Below are 23562 nucleotides of genomic sequence, written 5' to 3' on the forward strand. Positions count from 1 at the left end.
TCTGGAGCTATTTTCTCTTACACCAAAGCATTATTTTTTAAAAATATATTTAAAAACGAATAATTCATTTAAGTAAATGCTATTTTATGGTTTTTAAATTTTATTAACTTGTTATTAAGGTTGAAGATGTAAAATCATTTTTGTTACAAAAACTTGCAATTTTAGTTTTGAAAATAAGGTGAAATTGACACTCTTAACACGCCACCACGTCATTACATAAATTGCTTCTTCTATATTTTCAGCCACCCATTGCAAGACATGGGCCTAAAACCAAATAAATTGTTTATGTTAAATAAAATTACAAAATGTTTTGTAATAATAAGTGATAAATTTTAAAGATTTTTTAATAGTAAATCTTAAACGATGCACGTATAAGGCGTCGAAAAAAGGTGGTAATAGCTGGAACTAATCATTTATGCTGTTTTAACTCAAAACCGTACATCGGCACATATATTTAAACTTGGATGGATGTTATTCCTCATTATAATGTTATGATCGACATCACTCTAATTTCGATTTATTAATAATTCACAAAGTGCTGTAATTTCAGTTTGTGCTTTAGTTCTTATGATTATTTGTCATCTAATGAACACACTGAATGAAATACGCGTAGTTTATATTATTATTAAAATTATATTTATCTATTAAGGTAAATAAAACGGAAATGATTGTGATTTCAATTTTACAGGTCCGAACATTATCTACCACTACTAATTTTAAATGATATTCTTATTATGGATTATTTCCTAATAAAGACTTCTTAAATTACAACACATTTCGTTAACATGATGCATTATTAATTAATTACGTATCAAATATGAACAACATATTTTAAAAAGTTCATTCCCGTAAATACTACCCTTAACCATGGCGATCTTAATAAAAAAACTGAAATTACCTGACTCGCTGTCGCCGCTGATCGGCGTTCACCCCGAGCCGGTAAGTGGTGGACGCATGCCCATGCTATGCTTCCCTGCCTCGCGCTGTGTTTACTTCAATATAATGTAATTGAAATACTATCGTACGAAATCAATAAAATCTTTATCGTAACTGTTCCAACTCTCTCTCTCCCAATGATTAGCTACATTCACCTGCCCATCGTGAGCCAAGCTCTAATGCATTGTAATAAATTTTAAAGCCTGGGTTCTATCAAAAAATCTGTAAAGGCTAAAGTATTTAAAAATATGAACTTTTAGAAGAAATTTTTGAGTCACCGAGTTTGGAACTTACATTATAATAAAGTTAAATTCATATATTTTTATGATTAGAATATATCATAATGCTTATAAAATAAATTTTCAAGATCTGGACATGTAGAATGTTATAGATATACCAAATGAATCATTAATTATTTTTTGTCTTTTGTTTCGTATTATGAAAGTACAATAATTTCATGAATATAGCATGAAATTTTAATATTTATCACAAGTTTTGGCTTTATTACCGCTTGTTGCACAATGTTATGTCATAATCATTATTCCAGCCGCAGGACGTTCACTGGTGGACATGGCCTCCTCCATACATTTGCAATAGAGCCGGTTGGAGGCGGCCTACGTCCAATGTGATATGCATTGTATAATTTAAATGGTTATTGTTTTTTTTTTATTTAGCCTACAGCTATGTACCTCGATGTTGTGTTTATAAAAATAATTTATGTATATTTGTGTATATAGATTTAGAAGTAAAAATATTAGTGCATGATGTTAATATGTTCACGATGGTGCTGATTTTTGTTTTTATTTATGTCGCAGTGCGTATATCACTGTGTTGGTGTTTTCCAAAAATGTGTCATAATAATAAAATGACCTCACGAGCCACATCAATATTCTCACCGACCCATGACGAAAAACAAAAAATCAGCACTGAACTAATCACGTAAAATTTTTAACCGACACTTTTTTCTCGATGGTTTTTACCCTCTCATAGAGCAGACGTGTGGAAACTATCGAATCAAATACGGTTCGAAATTATCTTAAATTGAATAGAAATGTTTGATATGCAAAGGTATATTGAAAAACATAAGTATTCTTTTAAAAACTTTTCAGGATTTCCTAATTTTACGCAGTATAGTTACCGGTCATTTGATATTTCTTTAAAGTTTATTACCGCCGGTGTATTAGAGAGATATTTATTAAAAATTTTACAAGAAAGCATGTTCAAGTTTGCGTAAAACATAAAAGCACCTGATAAAATGTAACCAACTTATTTTAGTTACTTCTCTAAGTAAGCAAGAAAATGATTGAATAATTGTCGCAAATTGTAGGAAATATAAAATAATTGTAATTTGTGAATTAAAAGCAATATTTAAACTAAGCAGGAAACTAGCTGTTAATCAAAATTGAAGGTTTATGAAATTTTAGATGTTCATTTTTCACTTCAAGTGAAAATTATCAATACGTCCTGTTTCAACACTTAGAGCTCGATTTAAAGTAAAGCAGGTCTGCATATTGTCACCTATCCTATTCAATATATATGGTAAATACATAATCACCAACTTACGTGGCAGTAAAATCACAAACTTGCCATACGCCCACGACATCTTAATTTTCGCAGCGATTGAAATAGAAATGGTCACTACTAGACAGAATGAAGCACATACAATGGGGGATTCCGGCTCAAGATAAATAAGTTGAAGAATAAAATCATGGTTATGGAACGTAACGGAAAACCGAAGCTTACAAATACTTTAAACCTAGAAACAGTCAGCATCTTTATTTACCCAGGCTCTACAATTCAATCATTAGTTTAGTATTTTCTAAATTCCTTCGTGGGGTTTAGAGTTAGACTAGAAGAAAAGCGGACCGATTACACATCGACTTGATATATGTTACTGAAAGCGAAATGATGCGATTGTCGAAGACTGTGTAAAACCAGCGCATCAATACTGAAGGAACTCGGAGTGCTCACATACCTTGCCATTGCCATTGTACACGGAAGTCGCATTTTAGAGTTTTTCGGCCACATAGCCAGAAATAGCGGTGACAACTTGATAAAACTCTTGATCGATGGAAGGTTACATGGACGGTGACTAAAAGGCCGCAGTCCCGTGCGCTGGTCCGTTTCGGCCCAAATAACTTATATATTTATATGATTTATACATATATATTACGTATATAATGTATATATACATACACACACACACACACAAACATATATATGTATATATATAAATATATATTATATATATATAAATTTAATATTTATAATGGGAAGCAGTAAAAAAATAATTACAGTTATTGTTTATAAATCGTAGACAAAGAAAAACAAAATCAGTATTAAACCTGAATCGTAAAAGAATCTATACTAGAAAGGAAAACGTTATAACGTAGAAATGTGAACCGCTTTCCTACTTCGGTTCAAGTTCGTTACGGATGTACGAACCATTTTTAAAACTTTCGATATAGGTATTTAACAACCGAACATTATTTTTTTTTACATACAGCCAATCTATATGGCTGTCAATGTATTTTCTTATTCTGTACAAAATGAATTAAATGTTGATATTTACATAAATAGATAAACTTTCATAAGGTATTGTGTTTTATCGTTGCGAATATACAATATTAAAAATGAGTGCATTATTAAAAATATATATTTTGTTATTTTAGGTCACGATTTGTTAAGGCAGTACCTTTTGAAATTGTACGAAAGACTTCTTTAAATATTGGAAGTAATTCTTTTTTACTACGGGACAAATAATATTAGATGGATATGAACAAAACATTTTCATATAAAAAGTCTATGCAACGATTATAAAAACTGCAACAAACGCATAAAATTTTGTCAATAACCATTGAAATTATTTATATTTAAAAACTAGAATATACAAGAACAATAATTTAATTCGTCGCAAGACAATTTCCAAGTAAACGTTAATTGTATAATTGCTAAGAAATGATTTTAGGTAAATTATGAGTTAATCGAAAAGTTAGATGAGTTTAAAGAATATGGAATACCGACACTTCGAGGTTATGATCCGAGTGCTGTACACGACGAGTCGCTTTCAATTCTATCTTGGACAGAACAAGAAATCAATCTTAAGATTATAAGCTCACAAAAACGTAAGTACTTAACCATATCTCCTTAAGTTATTTTTTATAATCTAATATATAAAATTCTCGTGTCACGGTGTTCGAACTTGAACTCCTCTGAAACGGCTTGACCGATTTTTACCAAATTTTATATGCGTATTCAGTAGGTCTGAGAATCGGCTACTATCTATTTTCCATAGTCCTAAGTGATAAGGGTGATCCACCCCTAAATTTTTTATTTTATTTTTTATACAAAATTTTTTGTTTTTATTTTATTATGATACAACATACAAAATCAACCCTTATTTTGATTTGTTAATTAAAAACTTTATTTTTTTGCAAAGCAACGTTTGCGGGATCAGCTAGTATAGAAATAAAAAAGTGGCAAAATTAGCTTTTCGTCTTATAGAAGGTTATTTTTCCATATAAACATTTAGGTAATACTCTACTAATTAATCACCTTTACGTTCTTTTATATCGAGTGTAAGAGACGGTAGCTTGTTCGATGCACCCGATGAACATTGGAACCGAAAGGTTCTCTATTGGGGACCACTACCCGGCAGCAGAACCTTGTGTAGGCACCCCACTGGGCGGAACGATAAAATTGCCATGGTAGCTTTCACAACGCTGTGGTAAAAAATAAATTAATATAGGATATGTCATAAGCGTCCAAATTACAAAATATTTCATATGGCCAACGGGCATGGTGTGTTTATTAAGACATAATATCGATAATTTCACATCACACTTATCCTTTTCTTTTTGTTTAAAGATTTGAATGTATATTTAAAAAGAATGCAATGAGATGATCCCAGTTAAAATGAATAAGAAACAGCTTAAAATCCGATGTTGAAATATTTAAAACAAAAACTTTGCTGTAATATCCAAGATATCGAAAAACTCAATTTATTTAGTGAAACATATAGTGAATTAATTTCAATTTGAAATAGAGGACAGATAAAAGTTATTACTTTATTTATTGATTGCAATTCTAGTTTAATAATTTAGGTGTTGTTTAAAACTTTCTAGTGCCAATTCTTAAAATTTTCGAATTTGTTTCTGTACTTTCATGTTTTCTCCATAATTTCTAGATCAATATGCACCAAAGGAAGAAAAACAACAGGCCGCCATACGCGAGCTCATTATCACAGAAGCAGACTACATCAAACATATGACTTCAATAGTTGAGGTAAAGATCAATGACATCATTCATAATTTAAATTAATTAAAATTTGAAATAAATAATTTCAAACGGATTATATATGCAATATTCTAAAAATAACGAACCTGGGCGATAATGTAAATAATTATAAAAAAAGAAAGTTCTCTCATAACTTTATAAGCCGACTGCTGTTGGTAACACTTGTTTTATGTGTCCAGATTTATTACTAGTATTACAATTCCCACGCAATTGTAATACCAGTAATATATCTTTAAGTATGTGATTTCACAGTATTAAAGAGAAAATCGATCGATCGAAATTTAGATACTAATAATTATATAAATTAAATTGCTTAATTACGAGGATAGCTTTACCTAAAATTTTATTGAAAAAATCTAATTCAAATAAACAAATTAAGTACTACTATTTAAGAATGTCACCGCCATTTTTATTTATTAATTAAGATACTTTCTTCTTTATGTATGGAATATAAATGCACAGCCGCCGTGTCGAATTCGTAAAAATTTCACCTATAAATATTAGCCAGTCAATGGAATGTTATTTCACACCAGGTTCAAAACACATTACGCTGCATGCTCTAGTATCTCATATTGCATGAAGTTTCGACAGTATTCATTTTAAAAGTCTGATTGAACGAGTTGTTATAATAAAAGAAAATACGAAAATACGAAAATACGAAATCGATCCATCGAACCATAAGCAATGTTTCCGTCAAAGCATATTATATGGGCGACCATGCAGCTTGTTCATGATTACTGCCATTACGGCTTTTTTAATACATAGCTCGCTATTTCGTCATATTTCCATCATTAGACATTAAAAACGGCAAAGAAACTATTATTAAAAACCATAAAATAAAAAACTAATATCTTGAGGCTACTTCAGGAGAGATGGTTTCAACAGACAATACCAATGTAAATTTGTTATAGTAAGAATAAATCTTTCATGAAATGTATATTAAATAAAAGAAAAATTAATTACAAGTCCACGCCAGTATCCGTTATTTAATGATTTTCTTTGAAAAATATAACAATATTTTGTTTATTTTTTTCATGTTTCTAAACACAGTCTTTGAAAGTTTTTTCTCATCTGTATTAAAATTTCATACCTTAATATCTTAACTTAAACAAATTAACTGAAGTAAATAAACATCGTAGAAAATTTAAATGTTGTTTATTAATTAAATCTCTCTAATGGCCTTCAAAAATTCTTATCATGGCCTAAAAAACCACTACTAATATGTTCTATCGCAAAAACTGCCGGAAAATAAGTCTAAAAAATATCAGCATAACTTTGCTGCTGCATTGAATTATCTGGAGCATCTGTTTTTGACATAATTATAAATCCAACCATTAATTGCGGGCGCCGCAGGGTCCCGTGGGTCTTAAATACGACATTCAATTTTAAGTCTCTATTGGAATTTACTTCTTGATTTTTATCTAAGTTGCAGCATGCGCAGCAAGCAACCAACCCTTGAATTCTATAAAGGTCACGACTTTAATCGTTAAGTAAAGGAATAGGATGTTTGGATACCTAGAAACAGGGTAGTAAGTCGGAAAGTATCCGTTTAATCACCAATAAATTGAAGATCACAGTCAATCGTAAACTATTTATTGGTTTATAGATAAAAACAATTAGCCTTTTTGCATAGTTTCAATTTGAATCATGCAAAGTGATTATTTTATGTTTTCAGCTGTTCATGTCCACTGCACATGCACTTCAATACAACGGCTTCCTCCTAGAGCTGGAAACAGAACGTCTGTTTTTAAATATTCCTGACGTGTTGAATTCAAGCATATGTTTCTGGAGAACAACTTTCTATCCAATGTTTTCTGAATGTGTAGACAATGGTGAACCGTAAGTATTTATTTATTTTAATTCTCAATTTAACATCAAGACACAGTAAAAGAGACAAAATAATTAATACCAATGAAGTATTCCAAAGAACATTCCTGTTTTACATTAGTTAGTAAAAATATATTGAAACAAATTTGCATATCGAAATTCTATTGTTTTAAAAACCCAAATTTTACATAAAAAAATTACTACAAGGCTGCGTTAAAGATATTAAATTTTATCAAAATCTCTCAAATAAACATCAATATTGTCTTACCCAAAAAATCACAAGTATTTATTAATAATCGTTAGTCGAAATGAATACGTTACAACACGATTTGGTAACAATTGAAAAAAAAATATATGTCAAATAAATTTAAAAATATGTTATTATTTTGTTACAGTTTAAGGCCTGAGCTGATGAACACCGGGTTTACCTTTTTCCGAGAATATTTTCAATCATACGAATTGTATGTGTTTGAACAGAACAAGGCCCTGGATTATCTTCGTTCTCTTTCTAATAATCTCGACTTTATGACCTACTTAACTTGGTGTCATGAACAAAAACAAGATGATAGGTAAGAAAAACTATAACTTTTTAAACAAATAACATATATATACATATATATAACGAAATGTTTAGAAATTCGAAGAATTGTGTCAAAAATCTTCAAAATATCAATTATTCCAGCAATTAGGTAAAACGTAATAGTGAATATCTGTAAATATGTATGGTTTAAACAAAATGTACCACATTATTCTATCTCAGTCGCTGGTACTTATGATATTTCGAAACGCCTGATATAAAATAATATAACAAGCGACCCGGTTGTAAAATTAAATGCAAATAACGAAAATGTCAAAATTTATCTAGAACTTTTCCGTTTCCTTCAAAAGTGAACTGAAAAGGATGGATAAGAAATAATCAAAGATAAATCACATTTATGTTCAATTTAATATAATTTTCTTGTTAATGTTTAGGATTGTAGTAAATATTTTTATGCCATTATAGACTGCAACTGAATGATATATTGGTTAAACCAATGCAACGACTGACCAAATATCCATTGATTTTACAACGAATAATTCAACACACCGATGAAGATTACCAACGCAATTTGCTTCTTTCTATGGTAATTATGTTTTCTTTGTTATTATATATGTTTTGTGCGTCCGTTACTATAATTGGATGATTGCAAAGATTTATAACAAGAACATTTTCTATAAAAATGGTTGTGCTTATAATAATCGAGCAGGGTACTTACTATCCAAGACTGGCGCATATGTAGAGTGAAAAATTAAAAATAAACCAACTTGGGAGAACTCGCCTAAGAACTTAAAATTCAAAACTTTTGTAAACATACACGCACTCTATACTTTGAGTAGCTTAGGTTTTTCTTTCCTTCACAATCATTTTATGATGCCAACTCCGACAGTAAAAACAATGCACGGCTCATAATGCTCTCGTTAAAAAGCAGCGTGTTCTTTAACGAACAGTAAGAATTAAAAAAAAAGTAGAATATTAAATTCATATACTCACACCTATTTAAAATTATCCTTCTATGAAATATTGAGATTTACTTCCCATGTGCCAATGCTTCTTATTTTCAGATGAGAAATAAGCCCATCGTATTAAAATTGCAAATATCTTAATAAATAAGCATTTGCATGCACTTTTAAATTGTCAATTAATATAACATTATAATTAGTAAGCTACTATTTTGAATTCTGATCAGCTGAGAAGTGCTGGCGTGAATCTCAATGATTGCTCTATTTAAATATATTTTAACAATGTTACCTGAGGTGCCCGCCAGTTGCGCATAAGTTGAAGCCTGGTGTTAACGTTTTGAGATGCCTAAGGTATACGCGTTTGGCAGCAGCATCTCCGCATCCCAAGAAGTTCGAGGCGTTACGAGTTTATTTTTATTCCTCATATTTATCATTTGTCAGTCACTATTTACATAAGTTTCTATTTTTTTTAATAATTATTTTGGTTCTTTATACAAATGAACTATCGGACAAATTTCTAACGCCTGCGATACATATCATTTATATACAAACCTAAATTAAGGGATCCGAACTATGTATATAGTTGAGATAAAAATAGTAAGACAGACTGAAATAACACTTAAATGACTTCGTCACGAATGTTTTGCTACGGTAACGCCTTGTTTTGGTAAACGATTATTTAACTTGTATTGATAATATGTCACAACTTTTTTCCTAATCATTATTTGGGAGTGAATGCAGTACTTAATTGTTAAAAAATATACCGAGAATGTAAGTCGAAAATTAGCTTAGGTAGTATTTTTTAAGGAGAGTGGATGATTTCCGCTTTGTCGATTTCGCTAGCATGATTTAGTTGATTTCACAACCTTTTATTAGAAAATAATCACTATAATTATATTCTCATATCTTTTTTATATAACAAACACAATTTTTTTGTTAACAGGAACGAAATGTAAAAAAATTCGTAGTGAATCTTGACCGCACTATTCGACAACGTGACGAAATTGAAAAGATGAATATGTTACCAAACTTAATAGAAACATATGAATTAGTAAGTATCCAAAGTAATAACACCACCAATACATTCTTTGCTGAAGATATATTGTTTAATTATTTTAATTTAAGTCTCAAGTATATTAATCACAAACTTATTAAAAATATATTTAAAGAATTAGCGAAACTCATACTCATACTTAAAAAAGTCTAATTAAACACAACTTACTATCCGAATAGTTTTAGGAGGCGTTAATAAAGCTTATAAATTATTTTAATAAAATCAATCCACCACAATTTTTTTTTCAGGATTTCAAGGATGATGATATGGATAGATTTTACAAAATGTATGCCAAATTAAATATTAAAGCACCTATGTTGCATTGCACATCGATGTTTAACCGGAGTCTCATCTTTGAAGGCGACCTGCGATTTAAAGATAACAACATTAAAGAGGCAAGATGTCACTTATACACATAAATATAAAAATATGTGCTGGCGGCTATTATGTTGGGTGCATGTATTCAATTACCATAATTAAGGCAGATTCAATAGCAAATATAAATTCAAAATAAATAACAATAGTTACAGTTTTATTCTTTAAATTTTTTTACAAATGTATAATCACGACTTAAAAAGTACAAGTATTTGTCGTTGGATTCGCCAAAATCTTTAAATGTGACTCTTAGCGAATTGTTATTATTGTGTTACTAAATGCGAAAGTTTTAACGTCTACTTAGTAAATACAGGATACAACTAAATTGATAACTAAGCATATATGTTTGTAAATATGTTCTCTTACAGACTGAAGTGCGAGCGTATCTACTAACTGATATGCTGCTTATTTGCAAGAAAACTTCTAAAAGCAATTGCTTACCTTACAAGATGATTAGGTAAAGTTTCAAAATCAATTGATTTACTTTGTTTTATTTCATCTCAGAATTGATTTGAAATATAAAGAGCTGTGCGATTTTATTTTTTAATTTCTTGCAAAAAGTACTGATTTGAAACTGATAACTTGTAGGCCAAAATACATGATAGACAAACTACGTGTTCGTCACAAACACGCCCGCGGCAGCAAAGACGTCGAGTCTCTGCTGATTGTTGTCGTTGATGAAGTTAACACTTCACATAATTGCTTCGCACTGTATGAATCGACCAAGGATGATAAAAGCCCGGGGTCACAAAAAGTAAGTACAAGAAATAGTAAGTACGGTGTGTTAATAGAGTTTATTAATTATTTTTGTTTTGCAGATAACCGTGCTACAGACGTGGGAAAACAAGATCAAAGAAGCCAAAATTACATATGAGCTTGCTATATGGCTTTCTAAAAATCCCGATCGTGATATATCTGAAGTCGATATTGAAATGCCGCAACTAATGCTTGCTGCTACTTCTAAAAAGCTGGTAAACCTTCCATACACAATACATCACTTCGCATATGTGTTGCTCAATATTCGTAAACACCATATTATATAGTTTTTTTCTAAAATACTTTTAACAAATGTTTGATAAGTCAAACGAAGGAATAAAATTTTTAGCATTTGTTCTATATAACAAGTATAATAAAAATAAATTTATACTGTACAACATTACTAAAAAAAATTTACTCTGTATATTATAGTAATATTAATATAAAGTTTACAGTTTGAGTTATTAGTAATGTAAATATTTGTTTTGCGAAGTAACAATAGCCAAACTAAAGAAACGAAATATGTTATAATTTGTAATAAAATTACTAGTACTACTAATAATAATCTAATTTTGTTTAATATTAGTACCAGTTATCTCAGGATGATGTAGTAATCGAGAGGCATGCAAGAGAAGGGGTAGCCACTATGCTCCACGGAAAAACCAAAGAAATTTATTACGAGGAACCTCAAGCGCTGGTGGCATGGCCGAATGACACTTTTGACAGTACGTTAACTTTTTTAATAGAAAAAAGACAAAAACATTTAAATAAAGACAAAGACAAAAAAATCTTAAAACTACTAAAACTATGCATTCATATATACAAATAAAGGTCGAAGTCCGAAGAAACTGTAAAACCAGAAAGTCTAGCTGCACATGTAGCCATATATATATAAAGCACTAATTGCATATAGCGCAAATGTAGTGACAAAAAAAAAATCTGAGTTAAATATATTTTCCTCCAACTACTGCAATGACCGTTAGTAATAAACAGTAACTCTGTCTATTTAAATAGAGCTTAAACAGCAATCATAAATAATAATAAATTATTGATAAACTAATATTGGTGCAAAATGTGTAATAAGTACTACCGAAATATTAAAATTATTAAAAATATTGTCATTGTAAAATAAATTTCAAAAATACAAATCAAAATGACGAAATCTTTAAAGCTGCATGTTACCATACCGTATTACTAACATATTCTATAGTACACAGTGAGTAATAGATATTTAAATGATTCAAAGGTTATAAGGCAATTATTAATATTTGAAAAGAATTTAGGCAAATATTTAGTTAAAGAAAATGAAATTTTAACGTATCATTTCAGTCACTCATGCCTTCCTGGCTGATGACATAGAAGCACAGCGTAGACTACGGTACCCTACGTATCGTGCTTCAACAACTGCCAGTTCTCGGACCTCGCGAATGTCCTATTTCCAAAAATCTACTAGGTAAGTAATCCATGTATATTAAGAGAACATTTATATTTATTGCATGATACGACCACAAATTATGATTATGGCACAAATTCTTAAATATTTATTTTTCTTTAACTACTTTAGATTTTAATTTATATAGTTAATGTATAAAAAATAAAGTCTATTATGAAAATAAATTTAAGTTCAAATCAGTTTTTTATTAACATTACATTCAGCGTCGCGTCCCATGATGAACCTCAACCCGGGCCCAGCAGAATTTATCGCCCCAGCGCTTCTGTAGAACAAGCCGTTCCAGTACAGCTTCGCGAGGAAGGTTTGATAATTACTTTTTATATTTATGACTAAAGACAAAAGTATACTGTAATAAAAACATAACACGTTATTATTGACTATATTCTTGACCTTATCTTTGTTTGTTTATTATTGATCTTATTATCAATGTTCTTCACTTACCCGAACAAAATTGAAAAAAAAATCTTGAATATTTTTTAACAAATTGTAAGTAAGACAGTTTGTTTACAGAAAAGTCGTCAGATACTGTAGAGGTGGCATCCGGTAGCGAATTGGTGCCAGAACAAAATGTAGAATTACCGCCAGCACAACCACCGTTGCCGGAGAGTTCCGAGAGCCAGCAAGAAATGCAACAACCACAAGCCCAAGGGGCAGATGAAAATCAGTTGCAAATAGTGATATATCAACCTGTTATACAACAGCCACGTGCACAACAGTCGACTGTCCAACCTCCGGAAGCACAACAGCCAGAAGTACAGAAAATAGAGACGCCAGAAATACAGCAAAATGTGATCCAGTTAGAAGTTCCTCAACCAGAACCATTTGAACAGCAAATACCTCCTCAACCAATTACACAACAACCAAAACCTCAAACGCCCATAATCCAACAACCTCTTAGTCAACCCCAGGTCGATGTTCCCAAAGACCATCGACCGCAACCAGTAATTCTACTGCCCGAAATGGAAGAAACGGTACAGCTCATATTTTATGTATACTTTATTAACCTAAATCATGATTACATTAACTGCATATTTATACATCACCTCGTACAATCCTATTTTGACTATATAAACGAGCGTTGAGTGGAATACCTGATGAAATGACATGGTCATTACAAACACTCGATTAAGTTACAAAACCGAGATCAAATTTTTCGATACCTTCGTATTGATATTTTGGTATTATAATTCTTAAATTATTTTATTTACGAGAGAATGTATACTATTATACAAAACGTATAGTTAACCACCATAAGCAAAACACTGCGTATATAAAATAGATTTCCATCAAACCATAAAAAAGAGAGAGAGAAATACGTATGTTGTTGATGCTGTTTAAAATTTTAACTTAAAGTTTGTTTATTCGTCAGTAATTTTAAAAGTTGTGAAGCAGTTTAAAAGTTGTGAAGCAGTTTTCAAAAACCATCACAAACAATATTTTGAACGTTTAGTATGTTAAAGGCAACATGTTTACACAGAAAGAGATGTGCTCTTTTGTGTATAGCAGAAATATTTCAAGTATTTTTTAATCTAAATCGATTCTACATTCCTTTTGACTCCTTATATTGTCTGAATTCTTAACAAGACAGGACTACGACATATTGCAAATACAATGAAATTTGTAATTTTTAAGCATTTCTCCAGTGCATTTAATAAAATTTAATAAAAATCATTGTGTTCTCTATCTCATTGAAGTAATAAGTAGTTTATTCTACTGGAATATCTATGGTATAATATCTATTTACGAGTAATTGGAACTTACCATTAAAAACAACTTGTTTTCAAACCTTTTGAGTTATAATGAATATAAAAGTGACATACGGCTTTTTTATCAGAGTAAACAAGAAGATAGAAGTCTTCTGACTCCTGACAAACCCCGCGCAGAAGAGGAACAAATTCATGGTGAACAAACCGGTCAGGACGGACAGGGTTCCCCGGGCACTGTAAGAAATAATCGGCAATCGAGCGTTCGCGGTCGGCAAGGCCCTAGAGCAGCAAGCGCCAGTCCAAGCGTACTTCGTATTGAAGTACCAACCAGTACAGCTCTGGTGCACAGTTTACCAAACCTTGTCATAGAACCTGCAACACCTCGTCAACCGGTGAAGTAAATATAATTTGTATACAGCTTTATTTTCCTACGATATGCTGGTGTGTACGGAAAGGCACTTAAAACTATTTTTTATTTTCCAGTTGAAAAGATAACAACATAGATAATTTTAATAGACTAAAATATTTAAACATTGCTTGCGACTCTTAAATCTTCTTAACCAAATTATTCTTTTTAGAAGAATAACCATAAAGTCGTTGTACACTTTCCGTTCCTCAGATATTGTTTCTGATTGCCGATTGTATAGGATACAGACTCGGAAAATATAGGTCGTGCAATGTTCCTTAAATTCAATAGAAACTGAGTTAATAAATAATCATCACGCAATTATAATACAAAGCGTAACGATTTTTAACAGTTATTTTCTAATTAAAGATTATAAGGTGTTGAAAAAAACTTATTTGTTGCAGCATAACTGCAAAAATGGTTTCGGATAAACTGTATCAATGGCATCGCGAGATGCTTCAGAAACGCAAGAGGTCACCTGTACAGAAACGGCAGCACTTGAAACCTGACGACCGTGGCACTGACCACAAGTCACGTAGCCGAACAAGGCATGCTTAAAAATAATTTATACGGGCTAGAATATTATCAAAATTAAAAAACAATCATTAGTGCTTGTTTTATTATATTTGTACATATTATTGTTACATTAGTAGTTGTGTATACTTAGTCTTATGCTCAGCTGCTGTTGCTGTCTTTTTCGTGTTCGCCTGTGCTTCTTCATTTCAGTTTAAATGGCGCAATATTTTTTTTTTATTTTAACGCTATTGACAAAACAACGCATACATGCTTAGTAATGGTTCCATAATTCAAAAATGCGTTATTGTCATGAACAGCGCATAACACTTATCATTAAATGCCGTACTCGTCACGACAATTAAGGTGATAAAAATTATAATGTAATAGAATCCTTCATCATCGATTAGTCCTTTAATGGATTACTGTAAAGAAAACTAATCCGTACTTTTCTTGGCGTAGTAAGACCCCGCTTAACCCGTAAGATACGTTCAAAACAGCTCTAAACAAGGCTATCTAAAAACATAAATAATGGGATTAGGGGAAGATAGATAGAGAATTAGGTTTTATATTTAATGGATTAAATTACACTTATACGTACAAATAATATTCCAAGTCAGTCAGATCATTTATTCTTTTCTGCTTTTCCAATTTTCTGCCTTTTTTTTCAAGAAGGCATCTTTTTAGTATGAGTTTTTATTTCGCGTTTTGTTAGAAGTTGTTCATAAGTAGATAAAGCATTCATAACATCCCATCTTGCTTTTGAACTCTTGTCGAAATATGTATCATTTTTAACAAATCCAAGTCCATAATTTATATTTTAAATCACTACTTTTAATATTTTTGTTTTCTTCCTGTTAAGCTGATTTGCTGAGCTGAACAATTTATTTCGTCAACGTCTTTCACATTATTTCATCTAAACCGGTTTGTTTCGCTAATTACACAATTTTTTCCATTATTTCATTCATATCGACCGAATATCCAATGTCTTCGCTGTTACTTAAATCTGGCCAAAAGTTCTTCTACGAGGGTGGATTGAAAAGTACTCGGTCTAACCAAGAAAATAAACACATACTAAGTCAGTTATATTTTTATTTTTCTACATAATCACCATCAAGTTCAATACACTTTTGCCACCTCCCCTTCCAAGCATTTAGACCGTTGAAAAAAATTATTCTTCCTTAGAGTCAAAATATTCGTCTACAGCTGCTTTGACCTCGTCGTTTGTCGAAAGTTTTTGACCTCCCAAGTGCTTTTTTAGGTTAGGGAACAGAAAGAAGTCTGATGGTGCCAGATCAGGTGAATACGGAGGATGCGGTAACAGTTCAAAGCCACAGTTGTGAATTTCAGCCATTGACTGTACTGACGAGGCGAGACACGGGCGTTATCTTGATGAAACAGGACTTTTCTTCTGAGCATTCCTCGACGTTTTTCTTTTATTTCCTCTCGTAAACGACGTAGTAAGGTGCAGTAGTAATCAGAATTTATAGTCTGACCCCTTTCAAGATAATAAATCATAATCACACCTTTCGAGTCCCAGAATACTGAAGCCATCACCTTATTTGCCGACAAAATCGACTTAGCCTTTTTAGGGGGTGGAGAACCAGGTCTTCTCCACTGTTTTGATTGTTGTTTTATTTCCGGTGTACAGTAATGAACCCATGTTTCGTCCATAGTAACAAAACGATTCAAAAAATCATCTGCATCGGCTTTAAATAACTCCAAACAGTCGCGTGAAATATTCAATCGCGTCCGTTTTTGTTCAACTGAAAGCAGTCGCGGAACCCACCTCGCAGACACCTTGTGGAAACCCAACTCGTTGACAATGATGTTTTGAGTTCGTTCATAAGAGATGCCTATATTCTCGGCTATCTCTCTAATTTTTAATCTGCAGTCTCCCATTATTAAATCAAGTACTTTTTTAATATTTTCGTCAGTAGTTGACGTCGAAGGCCTTCCAGAGCGGGGTTCATCTTTCACACCCTCTCTACCACGCTTAAATTCTGCTATCCATTTTTGACGGATGAATATGACAGAGCACAATCGCCTAATGTACTGACCATGTCATCATGGATGGCTTTTGATGATAGCCCCTTCTTATGGAGGTACTTATTGACGGCACGCTGCTCGATTTGCTCCATTCGCGGAAATTATGTCCGATTACTTTGTCAATAAATTTATAAAAACACAACTAATTATCGCACACGTTTCGAACTTCACACAATGAACTAGTCTGAACTGAGCTAAATAATGTGGGTAGATTTGATTTTTAGAATTGAATGGATCTGTGTTAGGCCGAGTACTTTTCAATCCACCCTCGTATACTCCTTTTAGAGATCTTTCCGTTATCACGTTCCAAAAAATGATTTTTTTGGTTACTTTATTTTCTGTTTATTTTTTTCTACTATGATCAAAACTAATGAGCATAATATTCGTCACTGTCTAAATCGTTATAGTATTATATAAATTCATACCATAACCTCAGCGATTATGTCAAATAATAGAAACCTGTCTGTACAGCACCGCATTAAAAAAGAAACACAACTAAACTGTTTCGGAGTTGTTATGTACATGTTTGGAAATCTAGCGCTGCGTAAAAAATCGTTAAAACGGAAAAAGGCTAAACAAAATAACGTTAAACGCGGTCTACCTTTGTGTCTAAACATCGACAATAATTTTTTTTTAAATAAAATTAAAATACTTCATGTTAAAGGTTCTTACTTCTTTGTCACTATGAGCTACATTGGTCGGGGTATTTAAACAATATAGGTATTAAGAAAATTAAATATTTACTACAGGGCAACTCTAACACGCGGAGTCGCCGTTTCTGAGCCTGATCGTCCACCACTCCGCAAGATGGCTCACGTTTCCAACGAATCCGACCTGAATATTGAGCTTGCAGTACCATCTACCAGTTACGAAATAAAGGTAGGTGCAATTAAAATACAAGCCGTTGTATAATCTTATTTCCTTTCAAAATATTTAGATTTCTCTTCAGCTAAAAAGGAGACTGATTGTCATTTTATCAGTCGTTTTGTTAAATAACGCACTTCTTTATATTATACGTTGTAATTAAAACTTTTTAGATTTCATTGACAATTAATAAATATCACGAGAAAAACTTTACCCATCAAAGATCTTAGTTTCAACAGGTGAATATAATTAAAAACCAAGCAATAAATTGTTTGATTTATATATAAACTGAACAATAAATTGTTTGATTTATATCATGCTTTTGACGTTACATTGACAACAATTTTTTACGAACCTACGGTAGATCAGGGTAGTAATCTTTGCACTTTTTGATAATTTTGTTTACCTCCCGTCTACAGGACCTAGCAAAAAAAAAACCTGTGGGCAGTTTTGGTTTAAGAAAATCTTACAAAATCAAAAGTTGCTAAGCCTTATTCAAAACGTATACATAAATATATATACGAAATCACCAAAGGGAAATTACTGGCACAGACTAATATCACATTAGTCATTTATTTCACATGTAACTTTCGACAAGTCTACTAATTTTTAAAGTTATTCATTGAGAGCAAAATTTATTTCCATAATATGTTGTTTTGTTTTAATTTTTTTAATCTATCTAAGAAGTTGTGTTGTTTGTGTTGCAATCCAACATTGCTATATGTAACTAAAATTTACACATCTTCAATGCTAAGAGAAAAAGCTGAAATAAATAAATATTCATTGCTATATAATCCTTAAAAAAGACATATTCTTTATAGAAAAATTCTTTTTTTACGTTGTCTGTGTAACTCGTATTATCTACGGCTCGAAAATATTGATTTTACTGAGAGCTTAAAGCATGCGCAAAAGATTCCAAGGACTCGAACCGACCCACTGAATGCGCAGTTCGTAGTTTTGACTGTTTGGAAGTGGTAGTATTCTTCTTGCTTGGAATTTGCTAAACAACACTTCTTTAAAATGAATATGAGAACATTAGTTCTTTTGGTTAAACTCATTAAATATTTATTATGGCGTCGATCGCAGAGTAACAACACGAGCCCTGATCCTGATGACAGCCCGGACGAAAGCGTGAAATCAATTGCAAGGTAAAAAAAAAAATAATTTTGATTTAGAATAATATAAAAAGGTTATCATTTTTAAATCAATGATATATTTAAAAAAATATGTATGATATATATTATATATAGGTATATGCACGATAAATATCACGAGATAAAATAGCTGTATAATGATGTGCAAGTTGCTCTAGTAATTTTAAATTCCAATAGCTTCGATAGTTCTTAAAGTTCTTTCTTTTGTTTAAAAAATAATATACATAAACACAAGATAATAAAAATACCAACTGCGTACTTTTTCGAGTACTTCGAGATAAACCAACATGGCGACCGACTCCTTTGTCTCATCAGTAGCTATTTGGCTGAAATTAAAAATCATGATCATAAAAGAAGTTTTACATGATGTTTTTATAATGTAATGTATAATATCGTAATATAAAATACGACGTACTTCATAAACATGTACGTACATGTGTATTAATGTTGCTTTAAGCGATTGCGATCAATACTTACCTATGACCTCACAAAGACTGCTAAGCGTCATGCGCGCCGGCGAATCGATCAATACGGTTATATTTTCAATATAGCTTATGAATTTATACTAAATAGGAACTATTACTGAAGCGAACCAAGCGAAGAAACTTGATACGCCGCAACCGCTTACTACTTTTTTACTTCCACTTTTATATAGTGGTGGTCTTTTAACAGTCGAGTAACATTACTTGATAATTATAAAATTATGTGCAAACATACTGAGATAGTTGATAGTTGATGATAAAGATTAGAAAATACTACTTTACTAGTTTATAATATCAAATTCGATATTACAAAATAAATAATGAAATTTAGATGGTTTAATTAATTTATTATAATAGAACAATGCCATCAAAAATAATGAATTAGTGAATATAAAGCAAAAATATTTAATTAAGAAATTTTCTATGACCAGAACGTCTATTATTAAGAGATGTCATAAATATTTTGTGTAAACAAAAAAAAAACAATTCATTCTTTTTGTTTAGCTCCTGTTTCAGCTCGGCGGCCTGGCAAGCGGCGTTGCAGGAATGACGGTTAAGATCTTTCCGGTTGCTTTTCACAAGGTAATGTGCAAGATAAGAAAAAGCTTCCCTTTTTTCTTTCTAGTTATTAAAAATATCTAAAAGAATATAGAATAATTAAATAGTTTTAAACTTATCAATAAAACTTTTTAAAGTAGTAAATAATCTTTTCTACTATTGTGTTTTTGAGCGAAATTACAACAATAGAAATTAGTCTTCTTTTATATTGGGTTTACAAAATATTTAATTAAAATATAAATTTTTTATGTAGGAGCAGAAGTAGCGGACCTATGACCTCCAGAGACGTAATACCTGTAACTCAAAGAAATCAAGCGACTCAAACATCCGAAGAAACTGAAATCTGCGAAACTTGTGAAATCTGTAAACAGAACAAAAGTCAAGATGATTCTCATGGCGCTGAGACCTCCAAAGTTGAAAAAGCTAACGAAGATACTAAAGCCGCTGAGGATACAAAGGCTCTAGAGGATCCTAAGAAACCACAAGACACTAAAGCTTCAAAAGCATCAAAAAATGTTAAAACCAACAAAGATGCCAAAGTTCTTAAAAAGGATGATAAAGCTACGGAAGAAGCAAAAGCTTCAAAAGACGCCACACTTCGTAAAGCTGCGAAGGTCACTAAAGATGCCAAACCGTCTAACGATGCCAAAGCCTCTAAAGATGCTAAAACATCTAAAGATACCAAAACCTCTAAAGATGCCAAGGCTTCTAAAGATGCCAAGGCCTATAAAGATGACAAAGCCTCTAAAAATGTCAAGGCCTCTAAGGATGCTAAAACATCTAAAGATGCCAAGGTCTTTAAAGATACCAAAGCCTCTAAAGATGCCAAAGACTCTAAAAATGCCAAGATCTCTAAAGATGACAAAGCCTCTAAAGAGACTGTATCTCCTATGGATGCCAAAACCCTTACAGGTGCTGAACGTGAAATACTCCCTGAAAATGCACAAGCTTCTGGAGACGCCAACGACCATAAAGATGCAGATGGACCTGAAGAGGCCAAGGCTCTTAAAAATACCAAGGCTTCTAAAGAAGCCAAGGTTTCTAAAAAAAACAAGACTCCTAAACAAAAGATCCCTAAAGATATCAAAGCTTCCAAAGATGCCAAGCTCTCAAAAGATCCTATGACTCCTAAAAATACAGAAGGTCCTGCTGATATGGAGGCCAATAAAGACGCCAAGGCCTCTAAAGATAAAAAAAAATCTGAAGAAGCTAAAGCACACAAAAGCGCCAAAGATTCTAAATCTAACATCAAAGGTCTTAAAGGTCTTAAAGCCTTCAAAGGCTTAAATATCATTAAATCCTTAAAAGAGTCTAAAAAACCTAAAAACACTGAGACTGCTGAAAATGTCCAAGCTACTCATGGTATTGGTTTTCCAAGCTCAGCAGAATCTGCGGGCGCAAGTGGCTTGGGAGTCTCTTCAGATACAAAAGACCCACGCAGCGGAGAAGAAGCACATGGAATTATAATTAATGAAGATAACCAGGGCGCCGGATATTACCCGGTAGATGAAGACAACAACGATCCGAGAGATGATAACCAACGCCGCCAAAGTGATGATGGGATCCAGAATGACCATGACAACTTAGGACTCTACGATGATGTATTGATAATTGAACCAACCGATCAGGATAGTGATACTGAGGATGACGGGATCGTTGCTCAAGAACCTCTCGGGAATCTCGGCGGATATGGACAGGAAGACTGACGTCGAACAAATGAGAGGCCGCCTCAATGAGGCACACCTCCCGAGGAGGAGGAAGAAGAGCAACAAGGGTGGTTTTGCTGCCGATGGCTTTATAAATGGTGCTGGTAATTATTATGGAAAGGTCTAACAGGCCTAAGAGTAGCAAATTATTTGAATGACACGTATATCAATTTTCCTAATATGGACTGCTTTAAAAATGATTATTTAATCCAATTATTAATCGCAAATACATATATGTGTTGTGTAATTAAATTGTTAGCTTTATAAAAAAAACGTAGATTTTGTGTTTAATAAAAATGCAAAAAAAATGCATAAACCATAATATAGCCAATCTTATTGATGTTTACAATTTTTAATAATCTTATATTCAATCTCTAAAATTATAATCGATGGTAGATTTAATGAGTTTTACCTTGTGCATTTATGCTGAACGACTAGTACTAATATGTATCGTCAATGTAATTTTACTACTACTTACAAAGACAAACCCTCAAGAAATTATTCATCACAATCAAAACACCTCATTTTTTTAATTAATAGTTGTATTTAATGCTTTTAATTTACAAAATAATGATATTAACCTAAAATGCCTTTGAACAATTATAACTTAACTTTTATACTCTTTACCAAAAATTAATTACAACTATTTTATATTATTTATTTGATATTTATCTACTTCAGCAGATATCTGCTATCAAGTATACTCCTACTTTTTAAAAATTTTAGAAAAATATATTTTATGTATTATATTTAATATAAAATATTTCAGCAGTCTATTTTTCTTCTATTTTGTATTGGTGTACTCTGTTTATTTTTTCTTCAATCTTTTTCTACAAATTCTATTCTAAGATTTTTGAAAAAGTTATTAAAGAAACTTATTCATATGTACACCGATATAAATCTTGAAAATTTATCTTACTACAATCTAAGCGAAATACTATTGTCTTACATTCAAATTAACTATATACATGTGTTATAAAAATATTTTAGTGTCTAAGAACTGTCCCTTTGTAAAATTACATTATTATACACATTCTCTTTAAAGAAATTGTTATTACGATGATATTGTATTGATGTGAGTAAACAAGAAAAATAAAAAAAAATCCTAGAAATAGTTATCCCTGTGCATACCAATAGATCAAATATTGTATCACACAATAGGTAGATAACCAATTAAAATCGATGTATTAGAATCTGATCTTAAATAAAGAAATTGAAAAAGTAATTATTGTTGTTACATTTTGCAACACCCAATGGCTATTACTAGTTTACATACATAAAGAACCGCAAAATAGCTAAGAGTTAGGTAGTTTGGTGTAGCATTAAATCCGCACACGGGGAAAACCTGACTGCATTTCTTAAGAGAACTTCTGTATCCATCTTTAAGCAAAGTAAATACGAATTATTATTAGCTGTACTAAATGCTAAACTTGCAAGTTTTTGACATAAAACACAGTTATTTGACATCATAATTATAAAGATACATTAACAACTGCAATTTACATTTCAATACACAGATTCTAATTTAATTTACGCAATTAAGATTAGATCAGTCTTAGGTTTATGTGAACATGTTTTAATTAAATACATAATTGACATGACATGACTAAAGAACAAACATTGCCTTGTACAAAAAAAATATTTGTCGGAATTGAAGCACCACAAATACACATTGTCACTGGCAAAATGTCGTAATTTTATCGCCGGTGTACAAATTTGTCAACGCAACATGCCCCTGTGGGGGTGATTTGGAAAACACGATTTTTACGATCCTTTGCATACACTGGTCCTGGTGCAGCCCATAACCCTTTCTTTACACAAGGAAGCCAAAACGTTATCATAAAGGCAGCAAAAACAAGACCGTATACCATAATTTTTAATCAAAATAATTTACTTTTATCAGTAACAGATCATTTTAGGTCTGAAT

At 31.6% G+C, this 23562-nt stretch overlaps 2 protein-coding genes across 2 annotated transcripts in view; both read left to right on the forward strand.

Moving 5' to 3' along the window:
* LOC137922042 (uncharacterized) overlaps positions 1 to 20259 on the forward strand; it is a 30788-nt gene extending 10529 nt beyond the window's left edge. The window contains exons 5-24 of the mRNA XM_068764889.1: positions 3905 to 4061; positions 5123 to 5220; positions 6908 to 7071; positions 7455 to 7628; positions 8063 to 8183; positions 9503 to 9610; positions 9862 to 10008; positions 10357 to 10445; positions 10577 to 10742; positions 10807 to 10959; positions 11331 to 11469; positions 12074 to 12197; positions 12401 to 12498; positions 12708 to 13168; positions 14032 to 14300; positions 14714 to 14857; positions 17621 to 17750; positions 18822 to 18883; positions 19876 to 19953; positions 20183 to 20259. Coding sequence (XP_068620990.1) covers positions 3905 to 4061; positions 5123 to 5220; positions 6908 to 7071; positions 7455 to 7628; positions 8063 to 8183; positions 9503 to 9610; positions 9862 to 10008; positions 10357 to 10445; positions 10577 to 10742; positions 10807 to 10959; positions 11331 to 11469; positions 12074 to 12197; positions 12401 to 12498; positions 12708 to 13168; positions 14032 to 14300; positions 14714 to 14857; positions 17621 to 17750; positions 18822 to 18883; positions 19876 to 19921 — 2850 coding nt within the window. The 3' untranslated portion in view covers positions 19922 to 19953; positions 20183 to 20259. The remainder of the gene's footprint in view (positions 1 to 3904; positions 4062 to 5122; positions 5221 to 6907; positions 7072 to 7454; positions 7629 to 8062; positions 8184 to 9502; positions 9611 to 9861; positions 10009 to 10356; positions 10446 to 10576; positions 10743 to 10806; positions 10960 to 11330; positions 11470 to 12073; positions 12198 to 12400; positions 12499 to 12707; positions 13169 to 14031; positions 14301 to 14713; positions 14858 to 17620; positions 17751 to 18821; positions 18884 to 19875; positions 19954 to 20182) is intronic.
* LOC137931955 (neurofilament heavy polypeptide-like) lies at positions 20202 to 21635 on the forward strand. The gene has a single exon (XM_068775500.1). It carries the CDS (start codon positions 20202 to 20204, stop codon positions 21633 to 21635), a length of 1434 nt encoding a protein of 477 aa, XP_068631601.1.
* The last annotated feature ends 1927 nt before the right edge of the window (positions 21636 to 23562 follow it).

The sequence above is a fragment of the Battus philenor genome, unplaced genomic scaffold, assembly GCF_028537555.1.
Source record: "Battus philenor isolate CCGP_79_NKW_IND1 unplaced genomic scaffold, ilBatPhil1.0.hap1 SCAF_1, whole genome shotgun sequence".
Classification (NCBI taxonomy): domain Eukaryota; kingdom Metazoa; phylum Arthropoda; class Insecta; order Lepidoptera; family Papilionidae; genus Battus; species Battus philenor.

Bases quoted from the DNA above. Each gene is read 5' to 3' on its own strand.
- LOC137931955 (XM_068775500.1), top strand. From the start codon at position 20,202: ATGACCTCCAGAGACGTAATACCTGTAACTCAAAGAAATCAAGCGACT.